General features: G+C 43.4%; 1 protein-coding gene across 3 annotated transcripts in view; it reads left to right on the top strand.

Annotated features, from left to right (window-relative positions):
* Positions 1 to 777: 777 nt before the first annotated feature.
* The window catches only part of ENAH (ENAH actin regulator), a 137,961-nt gene continuing 115,812 nt past the window's right edge, over positions 778 to 22,926 (top strand). Inside the window, exon 1 of one of the 3 annotated variants that reach the window (XM_077340721.1) lies at positions 778 to 1,218. In XM_077340721.1, the coding sequence (XP_077196836.1) occupies positions 1,214 to 1,218 (5 nt within the window). In that variant the 5' untranslated portion in view covers positions 778 to 1,213. The remainder of the gene's footprint in view (positions 1,219 to 22,926) is intronic. The other 2 variants (XM_077340726.1, XM_077340727.1) reach the window with 2 other exon arrangements.

Genomic DNA, 22,926 nt, shown 5'->3' with positions numbered 1-22,926 from the left:
TGATTGATGGTTTTTCTTTCCTTTAAAAATATGGTACCTTGTTGCATAACAGGAAAATGAGAAACCCATTAATCCTCAGAAAAGACAAGTGAGGAAGAAAACCTGGCCAACATTCTCATGGTAAGCTAGAAATTGGGGCCCCAAAGGGCAGGTATAGCACCTGGCAGACTGGAATTGAAATTGTAGGCTCATGACTACTATTGTGAGGCTTTACTTAGATGGTAGTGCCTACAGCAGATAAAGCTGTGCATAAATTCCAAGGGAACATGCTGAGAATCCATCCAGAAACTCCAACGTTAATGTTTGAGGTCGAATTCCAAAGTGCGTATTCAGGTAAGCTGGCAGGTAATTCAAAGCAGGTCTCCTGAAGAACCGATAGAGCAGTAATAAATGCAACGCACGTGTCCTTACTCTGCATGGCATGCAGCAACTAATAAATGCAGTATGGTTTGCAGGGGATCGAATCCACAAGCTTTAGAAACCAACAGCAATCCATACGTGCTCCTGACCGGGCGAGAAGGGTCCGTCAAGAGGGTTTTAGACGGCAAGCGGCTTGCAGAGCGGAGCACGGCGGCTGACGAAAGGGGAACCACCCCGGCGGTCAGTAGGGGCCGCCCCTGAGCTCCCCGCCACGGCTTTCCTCCGCAATCGCCCCCTCCCGCTGTAGAACCCGCATGGAATGCTCTGGGAATGCAGACCAGGCACGGGGCGGGGCCTCTTCCGTCCCACCCCCTGGCGTCCCCCTGCGTGCAGATCGCCACCCCCTCCCTGCCTGCTTAAGCGAGCCGGCGTCTCGAGAGCCGCCTGCGCGTTGTTCTTCGTGTTCCCGACCCTTCCACCTTCTCTTGTTCTCCCGTCATTCCACCCCCCCCCCCCGCGGCCCTCGAGAGTTGGCTCGCTCTCCTTCCCCCTCCCCGGTTATCCCCCTCTCCCTTCCCTCCTTCCTCCTTTGACTCCCCGCTGTGGTCGGGGTGGGCCAAGCAACCGAGTCGGAGGACACAGGCAGGCTGGCGGGCAGGCGAGTCCCTCGGAGGTTGCCAAGGCTGGGACTGGCTGGCGCCTGAGGGGGACCCCCCCCCACCGACCGCCTCTCTCCGCCCCTCCCTCCCCCCTCCCCGTAGCCTATTGAGATTCCGGCCGGCTCCTGAGCAGAGCGGAGCAGAGCGAGGAGCGGGGGGGAGAAGAACGCCCCCCCCGGCCCTTGGGCAGAAACATGAGGTGAGACAGAGCCGGCCCCAGGGGCTTCAGCCCCCCCCCCCCCGCCGCCGCGCAACTGGCCCCCTCGGGAGCAGCGAGGGAGACCGTACTGGGCGGGAAGGGAGGGGGCGCTGCCGGGGGGGGGGGCTTGCAAGGGGGAAGGTAAAAGAAGGGGTCTTTCGGGTGGGTTTGCAAGAGGGGCTATCAAAATGAAGGGGGATCCCCTGAGGCGGGGAAGCCGCCGTCAGGCGAGAACTGTCGATCAATTCGGAGAGAAAGAGCTGCGGTGGGGGAGGGGGTGTATTTCCCTCGTTCCCCCCTCCCCCCAGGTATCTTGCATTGGAATCCCCACGGTGTTACTGGGGGGGGGGCTCTCCCCCTCTTTCCGAAGGTTTCCCTCTCTGGAAGAGGGGCGTGTGTGTGCGGAAGGGATAGGTCTCCCTTCCCCTTCTGTCGGCAATAGGAAAGAAGGGATCGTGCGGCTGGTGCGTCCGTAGGGATAATAATGGCTCATCTGGTGTGCAGAGCTTTTGTTGCAAACGAGGGGTGGGGAAGGGGTTGGGGTGGGTGCGCAGAAGGGGAGGGCGGTGAGACCACTTTGTGAAGGAAGGATGAAAGTCGCAGTCATCCTGGGGGGCGATCGGTGGAGGGGGGAAAGGCCAGCCTGTTTTCGGTGTCCTTTATTCGCATTTGAAAACCAGACATGGAATCACCTAGGTGTTCTCCACAGCTACAGAATTCAAGGCGGGGAACTGGGAAAGCGTTTCTCTCTCTCTCTCTAAATCGGCGTGTGTTGCATTGCAGCAGCCCCTGCTGGGTTTTCTTTTGTGTAATCGATAAATAGAAATCACACACAACACTCTAGTAATGACGGATATTTGAGATTTAACGATATTTAAACGGGGTTTCTTCTTGATGTCAGCCCATGTGTTTCTTTTTTTCTTCCTTGGCTGTCCCTTGAGGTGAGATTTCATTTGGAATGTTTTTTATTTTTGGATTTTGCAGCCGGTATCTACATCTCTCCCCTTTGACGCAACACTTAGAATGGTACTTTGTAGGCCGAATGGTGTTCCTCAGGCTCCAGAGGAGCTTATCCTTCTAGCTCAAACTATGGGGGTTGGGATTGCCCCTAAATACTTGTCATTGTATTTCAATTTCCTTTGTGTTAAAAGATTAATGGCTAACAAATGCCAAGCCAGTTAGTATGTAATACGGTAAAGGTGCTCAGAATATAGCCCCCAGGTTCTTTTAATAAGACAAAATATTAAGTAGTTGAAGTTGCCATGAATTTAAGAAGCTTCTGTACTGAACTTTTTAGAGGAATGATTTATAGTGGTAGGCTGGACAATCATAAAAACTATCCATGAAGTTGTTCAATTATTTTTCATGGTTCTCATGCTAGTGTATACATTTCTAGTTTTGTTTATAGCAATATTAACCATTGACCCCTCTTTTTGTACAAATGTGTTTTCTAAGCTGCTTGTCTGCATTTTATTTTAACAAACCCAGTTACATTTTACTAGTTGAAAGTATTATATTTGTTTTCTTAATGTGAGCATAGTTGCTGATCTGATTAAAGCATAATTATTTAATAAACTTGAGTTTATGTAGTCAACTTTTACCAGGTTTGAAATCTTAGTTATCTTCTGTGGAATATATATCTCCAAGTCTTGTCTGTACCCAAATATAACAAAAACTGTTTCTAGGTGCCTATGCTGCTTGTGCTTATGTTCCCTTGTTGGGGACTGCTGCAACTCCTTTTAAAGGGCCTCTCTTTAATTGTAGGATATATATATATAATGAGTTGAACACATGGCAGAAAGATGTATTAACATGTGTTCAGTACTAGTGTCAACAGGCTACCATCTACTCAAACATATGTCAGCTCATTGAGTACTCCTGGCAAGATGAATTGCAACAAAACATTAATAAAGGTCACATTGGTATAATTTTCTTACGTGTCAATTAGCTTGCTATTTTTTTTTGGGGGGGGGTGGTAGATGAATTTAAGGCCAGTTATTTAAAACTTCCAATATTCCTGTGAATTAGCTGCATTGATTTCCAGTATAACTTGTACAAGTTAAAGATTAAAGTACTCTTAAGAAAAAGATGTGGGTTTGATTGTGATAATCTATGCAAAACAAGTGTAGCTAAACAGTGGAGAGTTGGGTAGACTTCGCTTTTATTTTTCTGACAGAGCAGTGGATAAATTTGAGGAATGGAAAGGACGCAAGTGTGCTTCTGCTTCAGAATGTATCTTTTTCTAAGCTTAGGTTTTCACTAATTTGTTGGCTAACCCATTTGTATGAATTCAGCGTTTCTCCAAATCTAGTCAAATTTTATTGCTCTCTGGCTAACTTCCTTATTATAGTATTTTTATAGCCTAGTGTTCATAATGGATTGTTATCTGTATTTGTAATTGTTTGCCACGACTATTACTACCTATCAGAGGGAACGGATACTTAACATGTGACAATGTTTAAAATTTTCATGGAGAACTGAGCGTTTTAAGATTTTAGATTATTAGTAGCTGTTTGGAATTTAATCTTGTAATGTCTGTAATTCGTACTTGGACTGTAGATGTTTTATTCATCTTTGAATTCAAGCAAGATTAAGATTGTCCAATGTAAACTTTTAAAGTAGAACTTTAGGGTTTAGTAAGTAAACTTGGCTGCTGCCCAAGACTCTCTCACTGTACAATCCGTTTCATTAAGTGGTGTTGCTTGGATGTATTCAGGAATACATTATAAGGGATTTTCATAACCTTGCTAGTAGAAACATGAATCAAAGTTGCTAAAAGTCTGGAAATTATCAAGGTATCTTAACTATTAGTATTGAATGCTACAATTTCTGTGCAGCAAAGCAAAAATTTTGATGTAATGTTTTGTTACACTGCTATAGAAGACTTACAGACTAACCACATCTTACATCCTGTCTGTGAATAATAAGGAACTCTGCTGTTTATGTGGACTTTTAAACCATTTTCAAAGGTTGTGTGCAGATATCACATTGTTTCAGCTTTTAGAAGCTTTTCAGAAAGGAATTTCTTGTCGATATGAAATCACATGAGATGCTAAGCAACATGTCCTGATGCTTGAAGCTTTCAAAAAGCGGATTATTACTACTTGGCTTCACCTGATTTCAGGTATTGAAAGTCTGGTATTGCCACCGTAACAAGTCATGTATTTATCATGCAAAGTAGGAATATTTAACTCTTGTGAACCAAACAATATAGATACTCTTTTTCTATTTCATGGACAAACTGCTCTGCCTAGCAGTTATTGCCCTTACTTCTAGGAAGTTCTGCTTGGTTCACAATCTAATCTGCTCTTATCTTTAGCAATCTTGCATATGATCTCAGAGCCAAATAAAAATCTATTAGTTCCACATCCTCCTCGTGCCTCTAATCACCAGGGTTGCCAACTTTTCAGGTGGCACCTGGATAGTACTCACTACTGTAATTTATTGCCAAACAATGAAGGTAATTTCCCCTGGAGAAAATGGTGACTTTGGAAAGTGGGCTGTATGACATTATACTCTGCTGTGGTCCCTCTTGTCCCCCAAACCTCTCACTCCCAAGGCTCTAACCCCCGCATCTCCAGCCATTTCCCTACCTAGAGCTGGCAACCCCACTAATGATAAGCAAAAAACAAACACTGGCTGCCTGACTCAGAGGTTTGTCAGTGCTCATAGTTAATAGTTAATATATTAATATTAATAAACTCTTATTTTTCTGCAAAGTAATACCTTTAGTGGTTGTTGTTGTTGTTGTTGTTGTTGTTAGGTGCGAAGTCGTGTCCAACCCATCGTGACCCCATGGACAATGATCCTCCAGGCCTTCCTGTCCTCTACCATTCCCCGGAGTCCATTTAAATTTGCACCTACTGCTTCAGTGACTCCATCCAGCCACCTCATTCTCTGTTGTCCCCTTCTTCTTTTGCCCTCGATCGCTCCCAGCATTAGGCTCTTCTCCAGGGAGTCCTTCCTTCTCATGAGATGGCCAAAGTATTTGAGTTTCATTATTGGTTATAGCAAACAATATTATTTCTTTTTTGTAACAAAACTCTATGATGTATACATTTTGGGAATTCAGGTTTTAAACTACTCTTTGGGGACTTAGAAAGGTTATCTCAGTGGTCCCCAACCTTTTTATCACTGGGGACGCTTGACAATTTTACTGAGGCTTGGGGAGGTAGTCTTTTGCCGAGGGACATCGCTGCCGCCTGAGCTCCTGTTCCACTTGCTTTTCCGCTGGCGCCCCTGACTTCCTGTCAGCCGCTGGGGAGCGCTGCCAACAGCCACTGCGCAGTGCCACGTTGAGGGTGAGCCCCAGCCATGGCGGCTGCTGGAGAGCTGGCAGCAGAGTGGCAGGACATTCCCCGAGGCAGCAACCGGGGAGGAGGACAAGGAGGAGCCGTGGCCCGGTACTGACTGATCTACGGACCGGTACGGTACTGGTCCCCGGACCAAGGGTTGGGGACCACTGGGTTATCTGACTCAAGTTTTCAAAATATTACTATTGTGATGTGATTCCTGAAAGCCAGTTGGATTTAGAAAGAGGTTTTGCTTGCTAACACTTCTATAAATATGATTTAACTATTTGTAGGTATTTAATTGTATTTAACAAGTATGTAGCCATGGTGTAAGGTTTTTCACAAGTATATAATGAAGCAAATTCCAGAAACAATGTAAGCTGTCTCTCTAGTCCTGTATAATCTTTAAACTATGTGTGTGATGAACGAAGCTGGCCCCTAACATTTTGGGCTGGCTCCAAGATTCAAAGAAAACTTGTCAAGGCCTGTTGTAGCTATTAAACAATAGTACCATGATAATTTTCTTGCAGCATTTTAAAATGCATGTTGAAATAAAATTCTCAAGGAAGCTGATAGGTGCAAAGTCTGGAGGAAGAACAGCAGAGATTTTAAAAGACACAGCACTTGGGGTGCAGCTTGATTAGCACATATGAACTATCTTGTAGCCTTGGGGGGGGGCACAGTCTGCTTGAGCACATGCTTTGCATGCATGCTTTAAAATTCAGCTCCAGCTAAAATCTAGAAAAGATTTCTGCTAGATGATTCTGTAGTGTTAGGTTTGGGTGGATAGCCATGTTAGACTGAAGTTTGAGTCCAGTGACACCTTTAAGAGTAACCAAGTTTTATTTAAAGTGTAAGCTGCCTTGTGCATGCACAGAAGTATGCATGTACTTGAAAGCTTATAACTTGAACAAATGTTGGTTGGTCTTAAAGGTGCTTCTGGACTTGATCTTTATTCTGTAGTTTTAGTAAGCATTAGAAATATCCGTTTGTAGGTTTCTCTTGTGGTGTTTTGTATCTTAGAACTGCTAGTTGTGGCTATTTCAAAGCTGGTCTAAAAAGTCAAATTGATCCTAAGGCGACTTGATACTTTTATGCCTTGGTGCCTAGTAAACATATAGTTACTATATAAATAATCTTAATGCAGTATTGGCTAATACCAGCTCACCTGTACTACATCTACACATACCCATGAAGCAATCTTAATACCCTGAGCCAGACAGGATTTCTGTGACTTCTGAAGTGTTTCTTTGATGAGAGAAATAATTTCTGATGATAACCAAGAATATGCAAAAAACCTGGTATTTTTCTGTCTGGGTCTGTTGGATGAGACAAAAAGTGTATTTCTGAACAATCCCAGATCCCTATACCAGTACAGTGTTCAAATCCAGGATTTTCCAGAAGATCTCAATTTTTTTTTTGATATAATAGACCTGGAAAGAGAAGTACCAATTAAAAAAAAAAGCCAGTCCACTTTTAGGACTGGCTCGGCTTCTGCTGTCCCCAGGATCTGCAGGTGGCAGGGAGGTTTCTCCCTGCTGCATTAAGACCTGACTGGAAGGGTTTCTTCTGTTGCACAGTTTACAGGAGAAACGGGCCTCAAAATCTGTGTGTGGTGGAGAGACCTATGCTGGAGCCAGCCCTAGCTGAGGCAGCATGGAGTTCTCAGTTCCTACCACCCCATCTCATCTTGGGTATAGCTAAAAATTCCCAAATAAATAACTCCAAAATTTGGCTTTTATTCAAGCTCAGCTGTACCGGTAGCTGATCAGATTCTCTGATCTGTAATTGAGTTTAAGTAATACCTGAAAAATCCCGGTAAAGTGTCTTTTAGGTATTTTTTTTCCGTCTTAGTTAATGCCAGATGCACAACCCTGATCACTATCTTGCAGAAGTTTTTTGAAGACCCAACAGACATTGTTATACTTGCACAGATCACTTCTGCTGATCTTGAATGTAGAATCCCAAATGGTGCTTGCTAAAGGGAATATTTATTATTTATTATCTCTTCATAAAAACCGAATGTTCCCTAGAACCAGTGGCTGATAACAATTCAAAAGGGTGGGGTCCAGGATAGCAGAGGAAATGCTTGCTCTCATAACCCCGTACCGATTTTCTTGTCTTCATGAATTTTTGACTTCTGAAATTGAAATTTCATCAACAAGTTCTGAATATGTGAGGAATGTTATTTTCTTCCACATCGAGATATTTTATGTATGTATTCGTAAGTTGAAGGACTGCAATCTGGATTTTCAGATAGTTAGGTGGATAGGGCATTGGTTAGAGCAGTGGTCCCCAACCCGCGGTCCGCGGTTCGTCTTCCCTCCCCCCCCCGAAGCGAGAAGCTCGCCAGGCCGCGAGCAAATCGATTGCCAAAGCGGCCGATTAGCTCGCGGCCCGGCAAGCTTCTCCCTTCGGGAGGGGAGGGAAGAGAAGCTTGCCGAGCCGGCCCAGAGGGGCTGGGAGGGGAAGCCTTGGCCGCCAGCATGGTTGCGGCGCAAACGCGCATGCGTGGACTGCCGCGCACGCGCATTTGTGCGGCAGTCCGCGCATGCGCGGGGCCCTGGGCCACCCTCTCCACTCACCACTCCGCAGCGGTCCGCAGCAAGCGGAAGCTTGCGGACCGCTGGGTTAGAGAACCGCACTCAAAGAGTTGTTGTCAATGGTGTTTCATCAGACTGGAGAGAGGTGAGTAGCGGGGTACCTCAGGGCTCGGTCCGGTACTTTTTAACATATTTATTAATGATCTAGATGAGGGGGTGGAGGGACTACTCATCAAGTTTGCAGATGACACCAAATTGGGAGGACTGGCAAATACTCCGGAAGATAGAGACAGAGTTCAACGAGATCTGAACACAATGGAAAAATGGGCAAATGAGAACAAGATGCAATTTAATAAAGATAAGTGTAAAGTTCTGCATCTGGGTCAGAAAAATGAAAAGCATGCCTACTGGATGGGGGATACACTTCTAGGTAACACTGTGTGTGAACGAGACCTTGGGGTACTTGTGGATTGTAAACAAAACATGAGCAAGCAGTGTGATGCAGCGGTAAAAAAGGCGAATGCCATTTTGGGCTGTATCAACAGGGGCATAACATCAAAATCACAAGATGTCATAGTCCCATTGTATACGGCACTGGTCAGACCACACCTGGAGTACTGTGTGCAGTTCTGGAGGCCTTACTTCAAGAAGGATGTAGATAAAATTGAAAGGGTACAGAGGAGAGCGACAAAGATGATCTGGGGCCAAGGGACCAAGCCTTATGAAGATAGGTTGAGGGACTTGGGAATGTTCAGCTTGGAGAAAAGGAGGTTTTGCCGAGCAAAGGGGGGGACATGATAGGGGGACATGATAGCCCTCTTTAAGTATTTGAAAGGTTAGCACTTGGAGGAGGGCAGGATGCTGTTTCTGTTGTCTGCAGAGGAGAGGACAAGCAGTAATGTGTTTAAAGTACAAGTACAATGATATAGGCTAGATATCAGGAAAAAGTTTTTCACAGTCAAGAGTAGTTCAGCAGTGGAATAGGCTGCGTAGGAGGTGGTGAGCTCCCCCTCACTGGCAGTCCTCAAGCAAAGGTTGGATGCACACGTTTCTTGGATGCTTAGGGCTGATCCTGAGTTCAGCAGGGGGTTGGACTAGATGGCCTGTATAGTCCCTTCCAACTCTATGATTCTATGATTTATTACTTATTTACTTATGTATTTATGTATTAATTGAAACATTCATGTTCTGCCTTACCTCATGGTTGAAGGTGGCTTACAATAATAGTGAATAACATTTTCAGTTAAAACCAAAATAAAATAGTACTTCCATTCCTGCCATTCCAACCCCCTCAGAAGCCCTGACCAATAGGCAGACTGTGCAACACCTCATGAAGATTTCTAGGCAGATGGATGCAGTTGACTTCAAGGGCAGCCCCACATATAGAATATGTTGCCACAATCCAACTGTGAGGTTACAGACACATAGATCAATGTGGTCAGATCCAGCCAAGTCTAGGCAGAAGGAGAGATGGTGAATCAGAGGGAGGTAGTAGAAGATGCTCCTGGATAATATGCCATTCTGCGTTTCAAAGAGTAAGGCACGGTCCATGAACACCCCCAAGATCTGCTCTGAAAAAAATCAACATTCCATCTAGGAAAAGTTGATTCAGTCCCTCTAGAACAGGGGTAGTCAAACTGCGGCCCTCTAGATGTCCATGGACTACAATTCTCATGAGCCCCTGCCAGCTCATGGGAATTGTAGTCCATGGACATCTGGAGGGCTGCAGTTTGACTACCCCTGCTCTAGAATATCAGTCTTCCTGGCCACCGTTTCCCCTGTCGTGTCTGGGTTCAGCTGCAAAATGTTTCACCTTAACAACCTTAAAACACTGGCGGGCAAATCTGGAGACTTGGATATAGATCTGGGTGTCATCTGCATATTGATGACACCCCACTCCAGGACTCTGAACAATCTCATCCAGCAGCCTCACACAAATATTTAAAAGTATGGGTGGGAGAATAAAACCCTGTGGCACACTTCCAGATAAATTCCACCCAGTTGATTTTGTACCTCTGGTGCAGAATTTTTGTGCTTGGTCAGACAGAAAACTGAAACGGTCAAAGACCTACCTAAAAAAAAAAAAAGTACGTATGCTCTATAAGTATCCCGAGTTCTCCAGCTACCCTGTGACAACAGAAACATGCACTAAAATCAAGTCTTAATTTTAAAAGTAACAACTGATCAAATGATATATCCACAGCATTAAACCAATGTCTCACTCTGTTAATATTTTTACATGTATGCAGCCACAGTGTAAGGTTTTTCATAAGTAAATAGTGAAGCAAATTCCAGAAACAATATGAGCTGCCTCTTCAGATCTGTATAACCTTGGAGCTGTGTGTGTTACAGATGAGGCTGACTCCAAATAAGATTCATATTTTAACAATATTCCAGTCAGAAATATTCTGGGCAAACATATTTCTTCAGAATGGAGAATGTGATTTAAATCAAGCCACCTAGAATACCTACCTGGCAGCATATTTTACATGGACACTTTAAAAGGAGAAATTCAGGCTGTGTTAAATATCTTATTGATGTATGCTAGCTTTACTCATCTAAGTAGAATGGACAAGTGTGGCATTTGCCTTAACATGTCAATTAGACTGGCTTTAGAACAATATTATTTTCTCTCTCAAAACCTCATTGTGTCTTATGACAGACTATATTTTATAACCATTTGATTCTAAATCATGAATAGGGAGCAGAATTGCAGATCTCGAGCTTATGCTTTGCTCGGCAAAACTTATTTTCTCACTTTTATTTCAAATGTTTTGATCTAGGTTTTTTGTCAGAACTGCGTAAACACTATTTAGCTCTATGGCTTTTCTTCATCTGAATTCAGAAGAGCACTGAACCAGTTCCTAGCTTATTCAATGCCAAATGGAAATTCTGTTGGTCATGGGCATAACCAATCGCAATATAAATATCCATCCTGTCTTACATGGAATTGTGCTGTGCATGGAGATGCAGGTTATCAGTTTGAGAGCACTTCATGACTGTACCTGAATGTTCAGGTGACTGTAGCTGTCAGAAGTACCTTTTATAGTTGCAAATATTTCACCAAATGCACTCCTTTCCTTGAAAGAAAGGATCTTGCCACAATTTCACATGCCCTTGGGGTTTAAACCGTAGACAGAGAGCAACATACTATTTGTACTAAAAATGTCCAGAAATGAGTTGGTCCAAAAATTCAACTAGTAGCAAGGGTCAGGTACACGTAGTCTGTTACTTCTGATTTACAAAACCATACTGACTCTAGAATTTAACTAAGAAACATTTCAAGGCACCAGAAATCAAAAATCTATAAGACAGCTTCTCCGCTGCCCCACTTAATTGTCCTTCTATACTCTATCCTTCTAGCCTTGTATTGTGTGCTTCTGTCATCTGAAATGCAGTACATGAAACGTTTCAAGTGGTGGCATATAGTTTGTGCAGTGCCAAGAAAGGGTGATATAGCTCTTTGATTTTTAGCATTTAGGAAACACATAAATATTGTTTGTTGTGACTAGCATGGCATAGTGTTTTGGTTCTTCAGAGTCTTGCTTGTGGTGGCTTACAGTTAAAAATCAAAGTATGAAAAAAGCAATTAGACATAATCAGCATAAAATAAAAATTATCCATAAATCAGAAGTGGACCATTAAAAAAGTAAGATAAAATAACCCCCCTGACTAAAACCTGTGTAAAAAGAAAATGTAGGCTCCCAGTGAGCCTCAAGGAAAAGGGCATTCCAAAAGTGAGATGTCACCAGAAAAAAATGTCCTACTTCTAGTCACCATTCACCACACCTCTGGAGGCAGAGGTACAGAGACAGGCTAACTGTTGAGTTGGATAGTATGGGAGGAGTTGTTTAGGGCCTTAAAGATGAGAACTGGTACTTTGAACTGTGCATGAAAACAAATATGATCCCTGTAACCACCCCCTGATATATCCTGGTTACTGCATTTTGGATTAATTGAAATTTCTGAACTGTTTTCAAAGGCAGTTCCACGTAGAGAGTATTATAGTAATTTAATGTGGATGTAACTAGATCATGGGTTACTGTAGCCAAATAATGCTTTTAGCTGGTGAAACCACTATAGCTGATAAAAAATGCTGTGTAGTACAGAGGAAGCCTTAGGCTCCAACTGTAGGCCAGGGTCTAGAAACACTCAACAAGCTATGAACTTGGTCCTTCAGGGGCAGGGCTGGCTGACACTGCTGTTCTCCTATGACCAGCAGCTCCTCAGTTACCCATCCTATTACCCATTTTCATCAGGCATTTATTCAGAACTTCCACAGCCCCACCTTGCTTAGATGTTAAGAAGAAATAAAGTTCAGAGTTGTCTGCACATTTCAGATTCTTGGATGACTTCTCTCAGAATTTTCACATAAATGTTGAATATTGTGGGGATAAGATGATGATGATGATGATTTTGATTTATTTCCCGCCACTCCCTAACCGGCTTTTGGCGGTTCACAATGTCTTAAAAATCCCCATTAAAAGACTTCAAAATACCCCCAACATGGCGGAAAACCCCACTCCCACCCCCACTACTAACCCCACCATATTACCCAGTACCATTGAATGGTATAAAGTTACCACACAAACAAGTAATGACAAGAGCTTCAAGCACATGCTTTTTATCATATAACAAAAATTTGATTTGGAATTATAAAAGGCTTTGTATTTGTATGGAGGATCACCAATAAATCAGTGCTGAAAATTCCAGGTGCCACAATGAAACTTCTGTGCTCTGTGCACAGCTCAAATGGTTATGTGGCCATAATTGATCTTGACTTGAGCTAAGTGACATTATGGTAGTAGCACAATAATTTCTCTGTTAAGTCCCTGGGATGCAGTGGGGAAATATTTCCATTGCCACATCCTTGGTCTCCATTCTGGAAAGATACATTAGTGTATTTTTCTGTTAGCAGATAGAGCTTCAAGTCCTGAAAAAGCTTGGAAGGCACAAAACACCCCTTTAGCTGCCTCTTACAAGTGAATAGTCTTGTTCTTTGCCCATCACTTTGCCCATCAGTAAGGGAGGAAGAGAGCAAGAACTGCACACAAGTACTACATGAGAAGCGGAAATATTATCAAGCAAGGGAATGACCACCCTACTAGGGCTTTTTTGGGAACACAACTGCATCAGAGCATGTGATCTGATGCTAGTTTGGGTGGTGGGGAGAAGAGAATGGTTTCGATCTTTAGATTTATTTCCCAAAACTCATGTTGTCTGTAGCTGACATGTTACTTGCACTATAGAATTGAGTGCTTGGAGATGAGAATCAACTGTGAAATTGATAAGACTTCTGTATAACTCCATATACAGTATTTGCTGGCGTATAAGACTACTTTTCCCCCCTGAAAAACATGCCTCCAAGTGGGGGGGGGGTCGTCCTATACGCCAGGTGCACTTCAGTTGGGATAGACATAGCTGCCCATAGTGGCCCATAGTACTGTAATGTAATGTGACAAACTTTATATTTTGAGTGGAAATGTTGGGGGGTCGTCTTATACGCCGGCAAATACGGCACATTTACTTGAAGATTATATGCTCAGAATTTTCTAAATGGTGCTAGGTAGAATGGAAGTTTGGATTTACCATGAAGGTTTATTTTTCTTAGTGGTATGGAGCGGGGGTCATCAACCCCCGGTCCAGGTGGGTCGCGGCTCCTTCTCCCCGCCGGGCCATGAGCAAATCGGCCACCAGAGCGGCCGATTAGCTCGTGGCCCGGCAAACTTCTCACTGTGGGGGGGCAGGGAGAGGGAGCCGCGGCCCGCTGCCAAGGCTCTCGTGGAAATATGCATGCGCAGAGCTCCCAGGTATGTGCATTTGCGCCCGCTGGGGGTGCAAACGTGCACGTGTGGCAGTTTTGCGTATGCGCAGAGTTGCCGTGCACTCGCGTTTGTGCGCCCACCGGGAGTGTGCATGCGCAGCAGCTCCATGCACACTTGAAACTGCTGCGCATGCGTGGCACTCCCTCACCGGGTGCAAACGTGCATCCGTGGCAGCTTGCACATGCGTGTTTGCGAGGGGCTGCTGCGCATGTGTGGCGCCCCCAGGTCGCCCTCTCCTCCCACCCCTTGGCAGCAGGCCGCAACCAAAAAAAGGTTGCAGCCCACTGGTATGGAGGGCATCCTGTTGGATCAAACATTTGCTGTCTTTGGGTCCTGAAGCTAGTCACAATTCAGTTTCCTCTCCCTATTAGCGTGAAACACCATTCTTCCTCCAGTTTGGATATCTCCATAGCTGAAACTTGTATTTACAGTTGTGCTTTATATTATTTCAAATCTGAAAAAAATATGAAAATGCCAAATGTTACCTAAGTTGGTGTTACTTTCCTCTTCTCCCAGCAAGTCAAACTCGGGTGAGGTTCCTATTGTCTTTTTGCCTCAAAGTTGAAGGAACGTTCCCAGCACGTCCTGCATTCTTGTTTGGAATCGTCTTGTTAGATGTTGTCAAAAAGCATTGTGTGCCCTATAGGATGGGATTGGCTGTTGGGATTTTGAGTCTTATTTTTTAAACGACCAGCTGTAGGAACTCTGCCCAGAGGCTGTAATGAATAACAAAAGTAGAATCCTAAGCCCAAGTGGCTGCCTTGCAAATTCTCCATGCTGTAGCATTCATACTGTAAGCTGCTGATTATAGCAGCACCACTAATTGAGTTTGCCTTGATGCCTGGAGGAACAGGTTACTGCTGACCCTTGTGTGCCAACGTAATTACTTCCTGGGCTTATTGTCTTAAAGAGCTGCTGCTCTTGGATGGAAGGCTAGTATGCCACAGAAAAGTAATCTGATTGTCTAGGAGTTGTTCTATAAAGATCCATTCTTAGCACCCTGTGAACATCTGGGACACACCAAGCCTTCTCCCTGGGTTGTTGTGGTTCTGACTGAGAAACAAATTTTGAGATGGATGAAACCAGGTTGTATGCACTAACATCAATGTTGTAAGAAAAAAGCACTTTCAGGATTACTGTTTTTAGTGTCCTTTTTGTGTTCAAAGAGACCAACGGAATGTACCATATAGTATGGGAATATATGCACCAGTGATTTATAGATGTGATGATTTTTTCAAGAAATGTTTAAAATGAAGGTGTTTTGACAAGGCTGTTCTATCTTCTTGCTCCAGGTGGGTAGCCAGAGCCACCACCTGTTTCTGTAGAGTGCTAGCTAGCAAATGTCATTCAAGCTTTTAATATGGATGACTCTTGTTGATTCAGTGCACAATATGAGCCCCTGTGGATAAATTGAAAGGAGCAGAACAGTTGTTCTGGACCTTTGTTACCTTTGTTGCAGTCTTCGTTGATTTTTCTTTCTTTCTGTAGATAGAATTTTCCCTTTGTTGAATCCATGACTATGCTAATATGTTCTGTTGAGATAAATTTCTTTTCTTCTTTGTTGATCATGAAGTGCTGCTTGATGTATCTTGGGGTGTCTTGGGGAATGACTGTAGCAGAAGATTGTCCAGCTAAGAATGAATGTGCATGAGATCAGTGTGGAGATATATAACTATCAACATGACTATCAACATTGTGAAAACTCAAAAGTGCCATAGAGAAGCTGAAAGGGGACGGACTTGAGCCGAAAGTAGTTCCTTTGCTAGCCAGCCTGTGAAACTTCCAGTGTGACAATAATATTGAAATACAGAGTTAGGTATCCATTCAAGTCTGTCGAAACCACGTAATTGTTCTTTCTCAGTGCTTATTCAATAGATTTGAGTGTCTATTGTGAAATGTTGCTGTTTCACACTTTATTTTAGAAAAATTACAACCTATTATTGCTTTTCAGTCATTGTTCTTTTGGGTGCCAATATTAAACGTATTCTCAAGATTCTTTCTACTCATGCTAGTGCTGTTGCACGCATCCTTAGTCAATGATAGATTGGCTGTTTTTATTATGCATTTGGGTAGCAGAGATGTGATGGGCCTGCTGGAAGGTATTTTGATAATTCAGCAGAACAGAATAAAATCCCTCACCCATTGATCTGTATTTAAAAAGGTCCAAAATTCTTGAAAACCTCTCCTCGAAGGTGGCTACGTAGCAGCAATACCTTGTCCACTTCTGTTTCTTCTATTACCACTGAGGAAGAAAGTTATGACTTATTTTCCTGCAGTTTTAGTAACTGTTCTAGGTTTTAACCAAAGCTATCTGCTAAATTGTTCTGAAACATTTGAGAATATGGTGGGAATTAAAAAGTGGAAAGGTGTTCTTACTGTCATTTGTATTCAAGTCATTACCTTCTTTTTATCTATGATTTCTACTGGCATATTATTTAAATTTTCTTTAAGTAAATTCCCTCCAAGGAAGGTAGATGATGCCTGATTAACTTTAGATGGTCTACCCATGATTCAAACCCAGGATACTTCTGAAGTCATTGTTCTAGAAGAAAACCTTTTAACAGTCTAGACCAGCATCTGCCATAAACTTTCCTTGATTAACTTTTGCACACAATGGCTTTCATATTATTGGGAGGAATATTGTATGATTATTTACATATCTTGACTTAATGACTGTGATCCTTGCAAATAGGGAAGTTGCTGATAATGCTCTTAAGACGTGTGAATGCGTCATGAGATTTATTGCAAATTCACTCTTGCAGCTGATCTGGTTTTTCAGAGTGCCTTCTGTATTTTTTTTGCCTCATCCAGCGATAGAACCAACAGAACTTGGGCACTGGTGGGAGAGAATAAAACTTTATAATTATTACATTTGCATGGTGAGTGGGAATCCCACTGTTCTTTTATCACAATAAAAATTAGGTGTTATCTTTTCAGATATTTTCTGTTTTCCCAGCTCTCTTGGATTGGGATGTTCCTTTTTTTGGGGGGGGGGAGTCTTTTATCTTATCTGAGAGTTCTATCATTAGAAGAACCCTACCTAATAAATAAAGTTGGGAAAATAGATATTTTGGATGTTAAGGTTTTGGTACTTATTTGACCCTACTTTGTCTGGGTCTACCAAGTGTCCAGGTATTTCAGACAATATTTGTTTTGGAGGGGGGTTGGTCAGAGGGGGAGTGCAGTAAAGAATCTAGTGCCTTCTAGTGTCAGGTTTGTTGTGAGCCATATTTCTACTTCACTACACCTTCATCCCAGAGGAAGAGTACATTTTCCTTTTGAGGATTTACTCTAAAAGTGCTTGCCCTTCTGCTGTATTATAGTCCCATAATTATTGCCAGAGTGCTGGCCTGAAACCAGATTCTTTTGGGCAGTGGGAAATTTCACACCAGATATTCTCTTCAGATGCAACTTAGTGTTGATACACTTCTTCTGAGTAAGGTTTTGCATTTGTCATCTCACATGTCATCAAAACAACATATGGCTATTGCTTCAACTAATGGAGTTAGTATGACAGAACACGGGGAGACAAAAAGACTTAAAAAAAAAGTCCAACAGAGATAAAGAGGTAGAAGAATGCTGAAGAGAAAATTCATATATGTAGATTTGCATAGCCAATCAGAAGCCCTGCTTGAAAGAGCCATAACCACTTTCTAGAAACTCCTGGTGGGTGCCAGGAAAAGTTGTTGGGCACTACATTGGGGATCCCTGATGTAAAAAAACACACTAATTGAAAATTTAAAAACCTTGCTTTGATATTCCTTATGCAGGAGGAAAACCCTGCTGTTAGTGGAATGGAGCTATGAGATCTCTTTTTAGATAAAAAACTATCCATCTTCATAGGGCTTGGTCCCTTGGCCCCAGATCATCTTCGTCGCTCTCCTCTGTACCCTTTCAATGTTATCTACGTCCTTCTTGAAGTGAGGCCTCCAGAACTGCACACAGTACTCCAGGTGTGGTCTGATCAATGCCGTATACAATGGGACTATGACATCTTGTGATTTTGATGTGATGCCCCTGTTGATACAGCCCAAAATGGCATTCGCCTTTTTTACCGCTGCATCACATTGCCTGCTCATGTTTAGCATACAATGCACAAGTACCCCAAGGTCTCGTTCACACACAGTGTTACCTAGAATCGTATCTCCCATCCAGTAGGCATGCTTTTCATTTTTCTGACCCAGATGCAGAACTTTACATTTGTCTTTATTAAACTGCATCTTGTTCTCATTTGCCCATTTTTCCATTGTGTTCAGATCTCGTTGAACTTTGTATCTTCTGGAGTATTTGCCAGTCCTCCCAATTTGGTGTCATCTGCAAACTTGATGAGTAGTCCCTCCACCCCCTCATCTAGATCATTAATAAATATGTTAAAAAGTACCGGACCGAGCACCGAGCCCTGAGGTACCCTGCTACTCACCTTCCTCCAGTCTGATGAAACACCATTGACAACAACTCTTTGAGTGCGGTTCTCTAACTAATTCCCTATCCACCTAACTGTCTGAAAATCCAGATTGCACTCCTTCAATTTATCCATCAGAACATCATGGGGAACATCATAGAATCATAAAGTTGGAAGGGGCCATACAGGCCATCTAGTCCAACCCCCTGTTCAACTCAGGATCAGCCCTAAGCATCCTAAAGCATCCAAGAAAAGTGTCTATCCAACCTTTGCTTGAAGATTGCCAACCTTTGCTTGAAGACATAGTTGACTATGTTCGAAAAGCTCCACCGTGCTTTGAACCTATTAAGTGTCCTTCCAGTTATGGCTTGGGGAAAGTCTGGTGAAAGTTTCAAAGTTGTAGTAGCAAGTTGCTCAGATGAGTTGTATGATGGCCATAGCAGGACCCACCAAAATTACAAAAGTTGAGGCTGTTACTGGATTGAAGTGAATTATGTGGCATTTCATTGCCTGGTAGCTGCTGCAGCACCTGGGTGAATTGCACAAAATGTTTTGTAGCAAATTGCCTGGTAGGTAGCTGCTGGGTCTGACCCAAGGCAGGAAGGAGGTGAGCAGGAATGAATTGGCAGTCCAAAATAGCCCTAGAAATGGCCCTCCCCCCTCTCCCTTGGCCCTCTAAAGTTATTGTTGTGATCATGTTAAGGTTATTGTTGTTATAATGTTATTACTGTTATCACCTGTTGTTACCATATGTTATCTGTATCTTTTTCCAGTTTCCGCCCTGAGCCTTCGGGGAGGGTGGTATATAAATTTAATAATAAATATAAATAATAATAAATGTATTGACAAAAAACAAGATATGAAGGCCGGCAATATTGTTGTGATTGCCTAACAACCCCAACAGTAGCCATCCGCTTAATCAAAGGTACAGGTGCAGCTTCTGTTATTGGGGGTGGGATTAACCTAATCCACCCATTTTTCTGCAGACTTATCTATTTTCTTCAGTATGTAGAAAAAAATGTCTTGTCTGTACATGTCCTAGACCAGGGGTAGTCAAACTGCGGCCCTCCAGATGTCCATGGACTACAATTCCCATGAGCCCCTGCCAGCAGGGGTTCATGGGAATTGTAGTCCATGGACATCTGGAGGGCCGCAGTTTGACTACCCCTGTCCTAGACACTGAATTCCAGTACCTCAGATGGGGGTAACAGTGAGAATTAGATATATTGATGATGACCAAGCAATGACTGTTGATGGCTGCTTTAATCCAGCTGGTCCAGAGCTTTGCGCTTGGGTGCCATCAATATGCTGATGACACCCCCCTCTATCTACTGGTTAGAAGTTGACCAGATACCCCTCCAGACTCCCTGGCAGAGTGCTTGGCGGCTGTGACAAGAGTGGATCCAGTGTATTATTATTGTTCATTCAATTTGTAAACCACCCTTCCGAGACCGCTCAGGATGGTGTAAATTCATAATTTATCAATAACAAGCAATTAAAATGATAAAATAACAGCAATAGGATTTTAAATAGCCATCTGATGCTCAGTCCCTCAAAAACAGAGGTCCTGTGGCTGGCTAGGCTGGATGAGGAAGTATGCCTCCCCATACTGGATGGTGTGCAGCTGACAACTGCACAAACATCCAGAAATCTGGGGGTGATTTTTGATGCCTTCCTTATCATGGAGCTCAAGTAATGAAGGTAACACATCTGGTGTTTTCCATCTTCGCCAAGCTAATAGAACCCTATCTGGCCCTGCAGTACCTAGAATCATAGAATCATATATAATCAGAATTGGAAGGAACCTCCATGGTCATCTAGTCCAACCTCCTGCACAGTGCAGGAACTCACAACTACCTGTCCACTCTCGGTAACTCGAATTTCTCACCCAAGTGATCTCCAGAATCCAGTCTGGCCTAGAGGAAATTCACTTACCCACTGCGGCAATTAGCAATTCCCTGGGTATGCAAGGAAGAGCCACAAGATACAAACACTGGGACATCCCTTCCTGCCCACCCACTCACAATCTGCCTAAGTTCATAAAATCACCATTTTTGTGAGATGACTTTCTAGCCTCTGCTTAAAAAGTTCCAAAGAAGGAGAACCCACCACCTCCTGAAGAAGCCTATTTCACTGAGGAACCGCTCTAGCTGTCAGGAACTTCTTCCAGATGTCTGGCCAAAAATTCTTTTGAATTAATTTAAACCCATTAGTTCTGGTTGGACCCTCTGGGGCAACAGAAAACAACTCTACTCAATCTTTTCCCCTCAGCTCCTTTTTTACATAGAGAATTTACATTTGAAAATAGGGCTCGTTAAAGATTTTTATTGGTCCTGAGCAAAAAAGCCATAACTAGGGCCGGGCCCTTTTCCTTTTTGGTAGAGCTCCTTTCTTCTCTAGTCACATTCCTTCCAATTGGCTCCTCCCCTTCTTTCTTCTTTAACAATCCCACAGGGATAGGGGGTTAGTGTTACAGTGGCTTACATCCTATCTCCAACGTCAGGAACAGAGGGTAGCCACTAGGAAAAACAAATCACACTGCTGGTCTCTCAACTGGAAGGTACTGCTAGCAATTCCTATGTGGAATGCCACAGGGTGTGATTCTATCTCAGATGCTATTTTACATCTTTGCGAGACCTCTTACACAGCTGGTCTGGAGGTATGGGCTGGGATGTCACCAGTATGTTGATGACACTCAGCTCTATTTGCTGATTGGTAGCTGGCCTCACTCTGATTGGCTCTGCACCTAAAGCTCCCTCCCTCCCTCCCCGGATGCTAGCTACTTTGCTCTTATATGCTGCACGAACCAGCATGTGAGAGAGAGAGACAGAGACCCCTGCCAAACTGCAAACCACCCCTGATTACCTGCTATGGCTCTTGATGTGAGGGAGAGAGAGAGACAGAGAGAGACGCCCAAACAAGCCCTCATTCCCGGCTGCAAACAGCCCTGATTACCTCCTATGGCTCCTGCTGCAAGAGAGAGAGAGATCGGCGCCTGCCAGTGTTGCCTGGGTCCTAGCGCCCATTGTATTCCTGGTTGCAATGGGCTTTCTTGCTAGCTATAAAAATAAATTTAAAAACTCTCTTTTCCATATCAATTTGTTTACTCTGCACAGACTTCAAAATGGTCATGTCAACCTGTGAAAGGCAGAATCCAGAGGCTGCTGCCTCCACCCATCCCTTCTATTTCCAACTATTCTTGAACACTGCCCCCACTCTGAGCAAATATAAAACAAAAAAACCCTACCTTATGTGCTGCTGATGAGTGGAATTCATGGCTGGCACAAGTTGCAGAAAGGACTGGGTCATGTGCTTCAGAGCATGCTGGAACAATTGCAAAGTACAAAGGGAAAGAAGACTCCCTCCTTCATTGGCAAAGCCTGGGAAAGAGGCAGTAGGAGGGAGGGAGGCTGCCTCCTTCATTGGCAAAGCCATGGATGGAGGAGGAAAGGAGATTACCTCCCTGTTTGGCAGAGTTGAGCAGGAAGATGAGAGGAATATGCTTTCCATCATTGGTAGAAGAAAGACTCATGACAGTTTTCACAAAAATCCCTAATGGGGATGGGAGGGTCGTCGCATCACCATAGCTACATGGTGGATCCAGAGATCAAACAGCTTTATATAAATAGGGTCTGCATCTAGTAAGCACTACATGTAGGTGTAAACATTAAAGAAAATGTAAGCTTAAAAATCTTATACATATTAGGTATTAAAAGTTTGAGTTATCAGCTTCTTTGTAGATAAACCTCAGCACAAAACTTGGCCACCTTAATGGAGGTCTCATTAAAATGTTCTGCAAGGAGGAGGGATGTATAAAACGTTTCTGATCTGTGTGGGAATTTAGACAGAATAGGGGTGAGCTGTATGGAGCACATGTCTTGTAGAATTTACACATGGTTGACTGTTGTAATCCATGGACATCTGGAGGGCTGCAGTTTGACTAACCCTGCTCTACGGTATTTGGGAAATTCTATGGTGTAGAGGTCATTGCTGGCATAAAGTCTCAAGTGTAATCACCCAAACTCTTATCAGTTTGTAGAGATGTATCCCAGATTAGTTATTTTGTTATTTTTTTGGCTCCTGAGGTCCCAAGGTGGCAAATTGCTGAGGGATTGTAAATTATTCTCTACAGCACACGCCTAACCTGAGCGGTAGGGCTAATCCAGATGGATTAGTGTAGTTTACGCCAAAGGCATATTACCAAATGCACACCTCTAGTGAAACTTGCCCCAATTCTGTTGTAAGAATTTGTTTGGGGCACTGAGAGGGACGCCAGATATATTCCTTAGGAATTTGGACTGTATGAATTCTTGGTGTGTGTGTGTGTGTGGGGGGGTGTCTTTATATAAAGCTGATGAGCCACATAGAAGCTTGACTAATACTGAAATGGCATAAGGAATATGTGAGCCCCCCTTTGTAAAGAAAAATCTCAAGGTTTCTGAGGCCTGAGTCAGGTGGGTTTCCATGGGCTTGTGGATTGGGGGAAATTTTGTAACTGAGTGGCCAGTGAAAAAACTGGAAGGGTTACCCCATTTGTGATAAAGGGAGACCGTGGTCTCAGGCTATGCTCAGGTGTGACACCAATTTTATTTTTGCTCTTTGCTAGATATGAGAACTAGTTATATGCATGTTGGTTCATGACTTTG

The sequence above is a fragment of the Paroedura picta genome, chromosome 1 (assembly GCF_049243985.1).
Source record: "Paroedura picta isolate Pp20150507F chromosome 1, Ppicta_v3.0, whole genome shotgun sequence".
NCBI classification, from domain to species: domain Eukaryota; kingdom Metazoa; phylum Chordata; class Lepidosauria; order Squamata; family Gekkonidae; genus Paroedura; species Paroedura picta.
The sequence above is the reverse complement of the archived record's forward strand: the minus strand, read 5'-3'. Positions and strand labels throughout refer to the sequence as shown.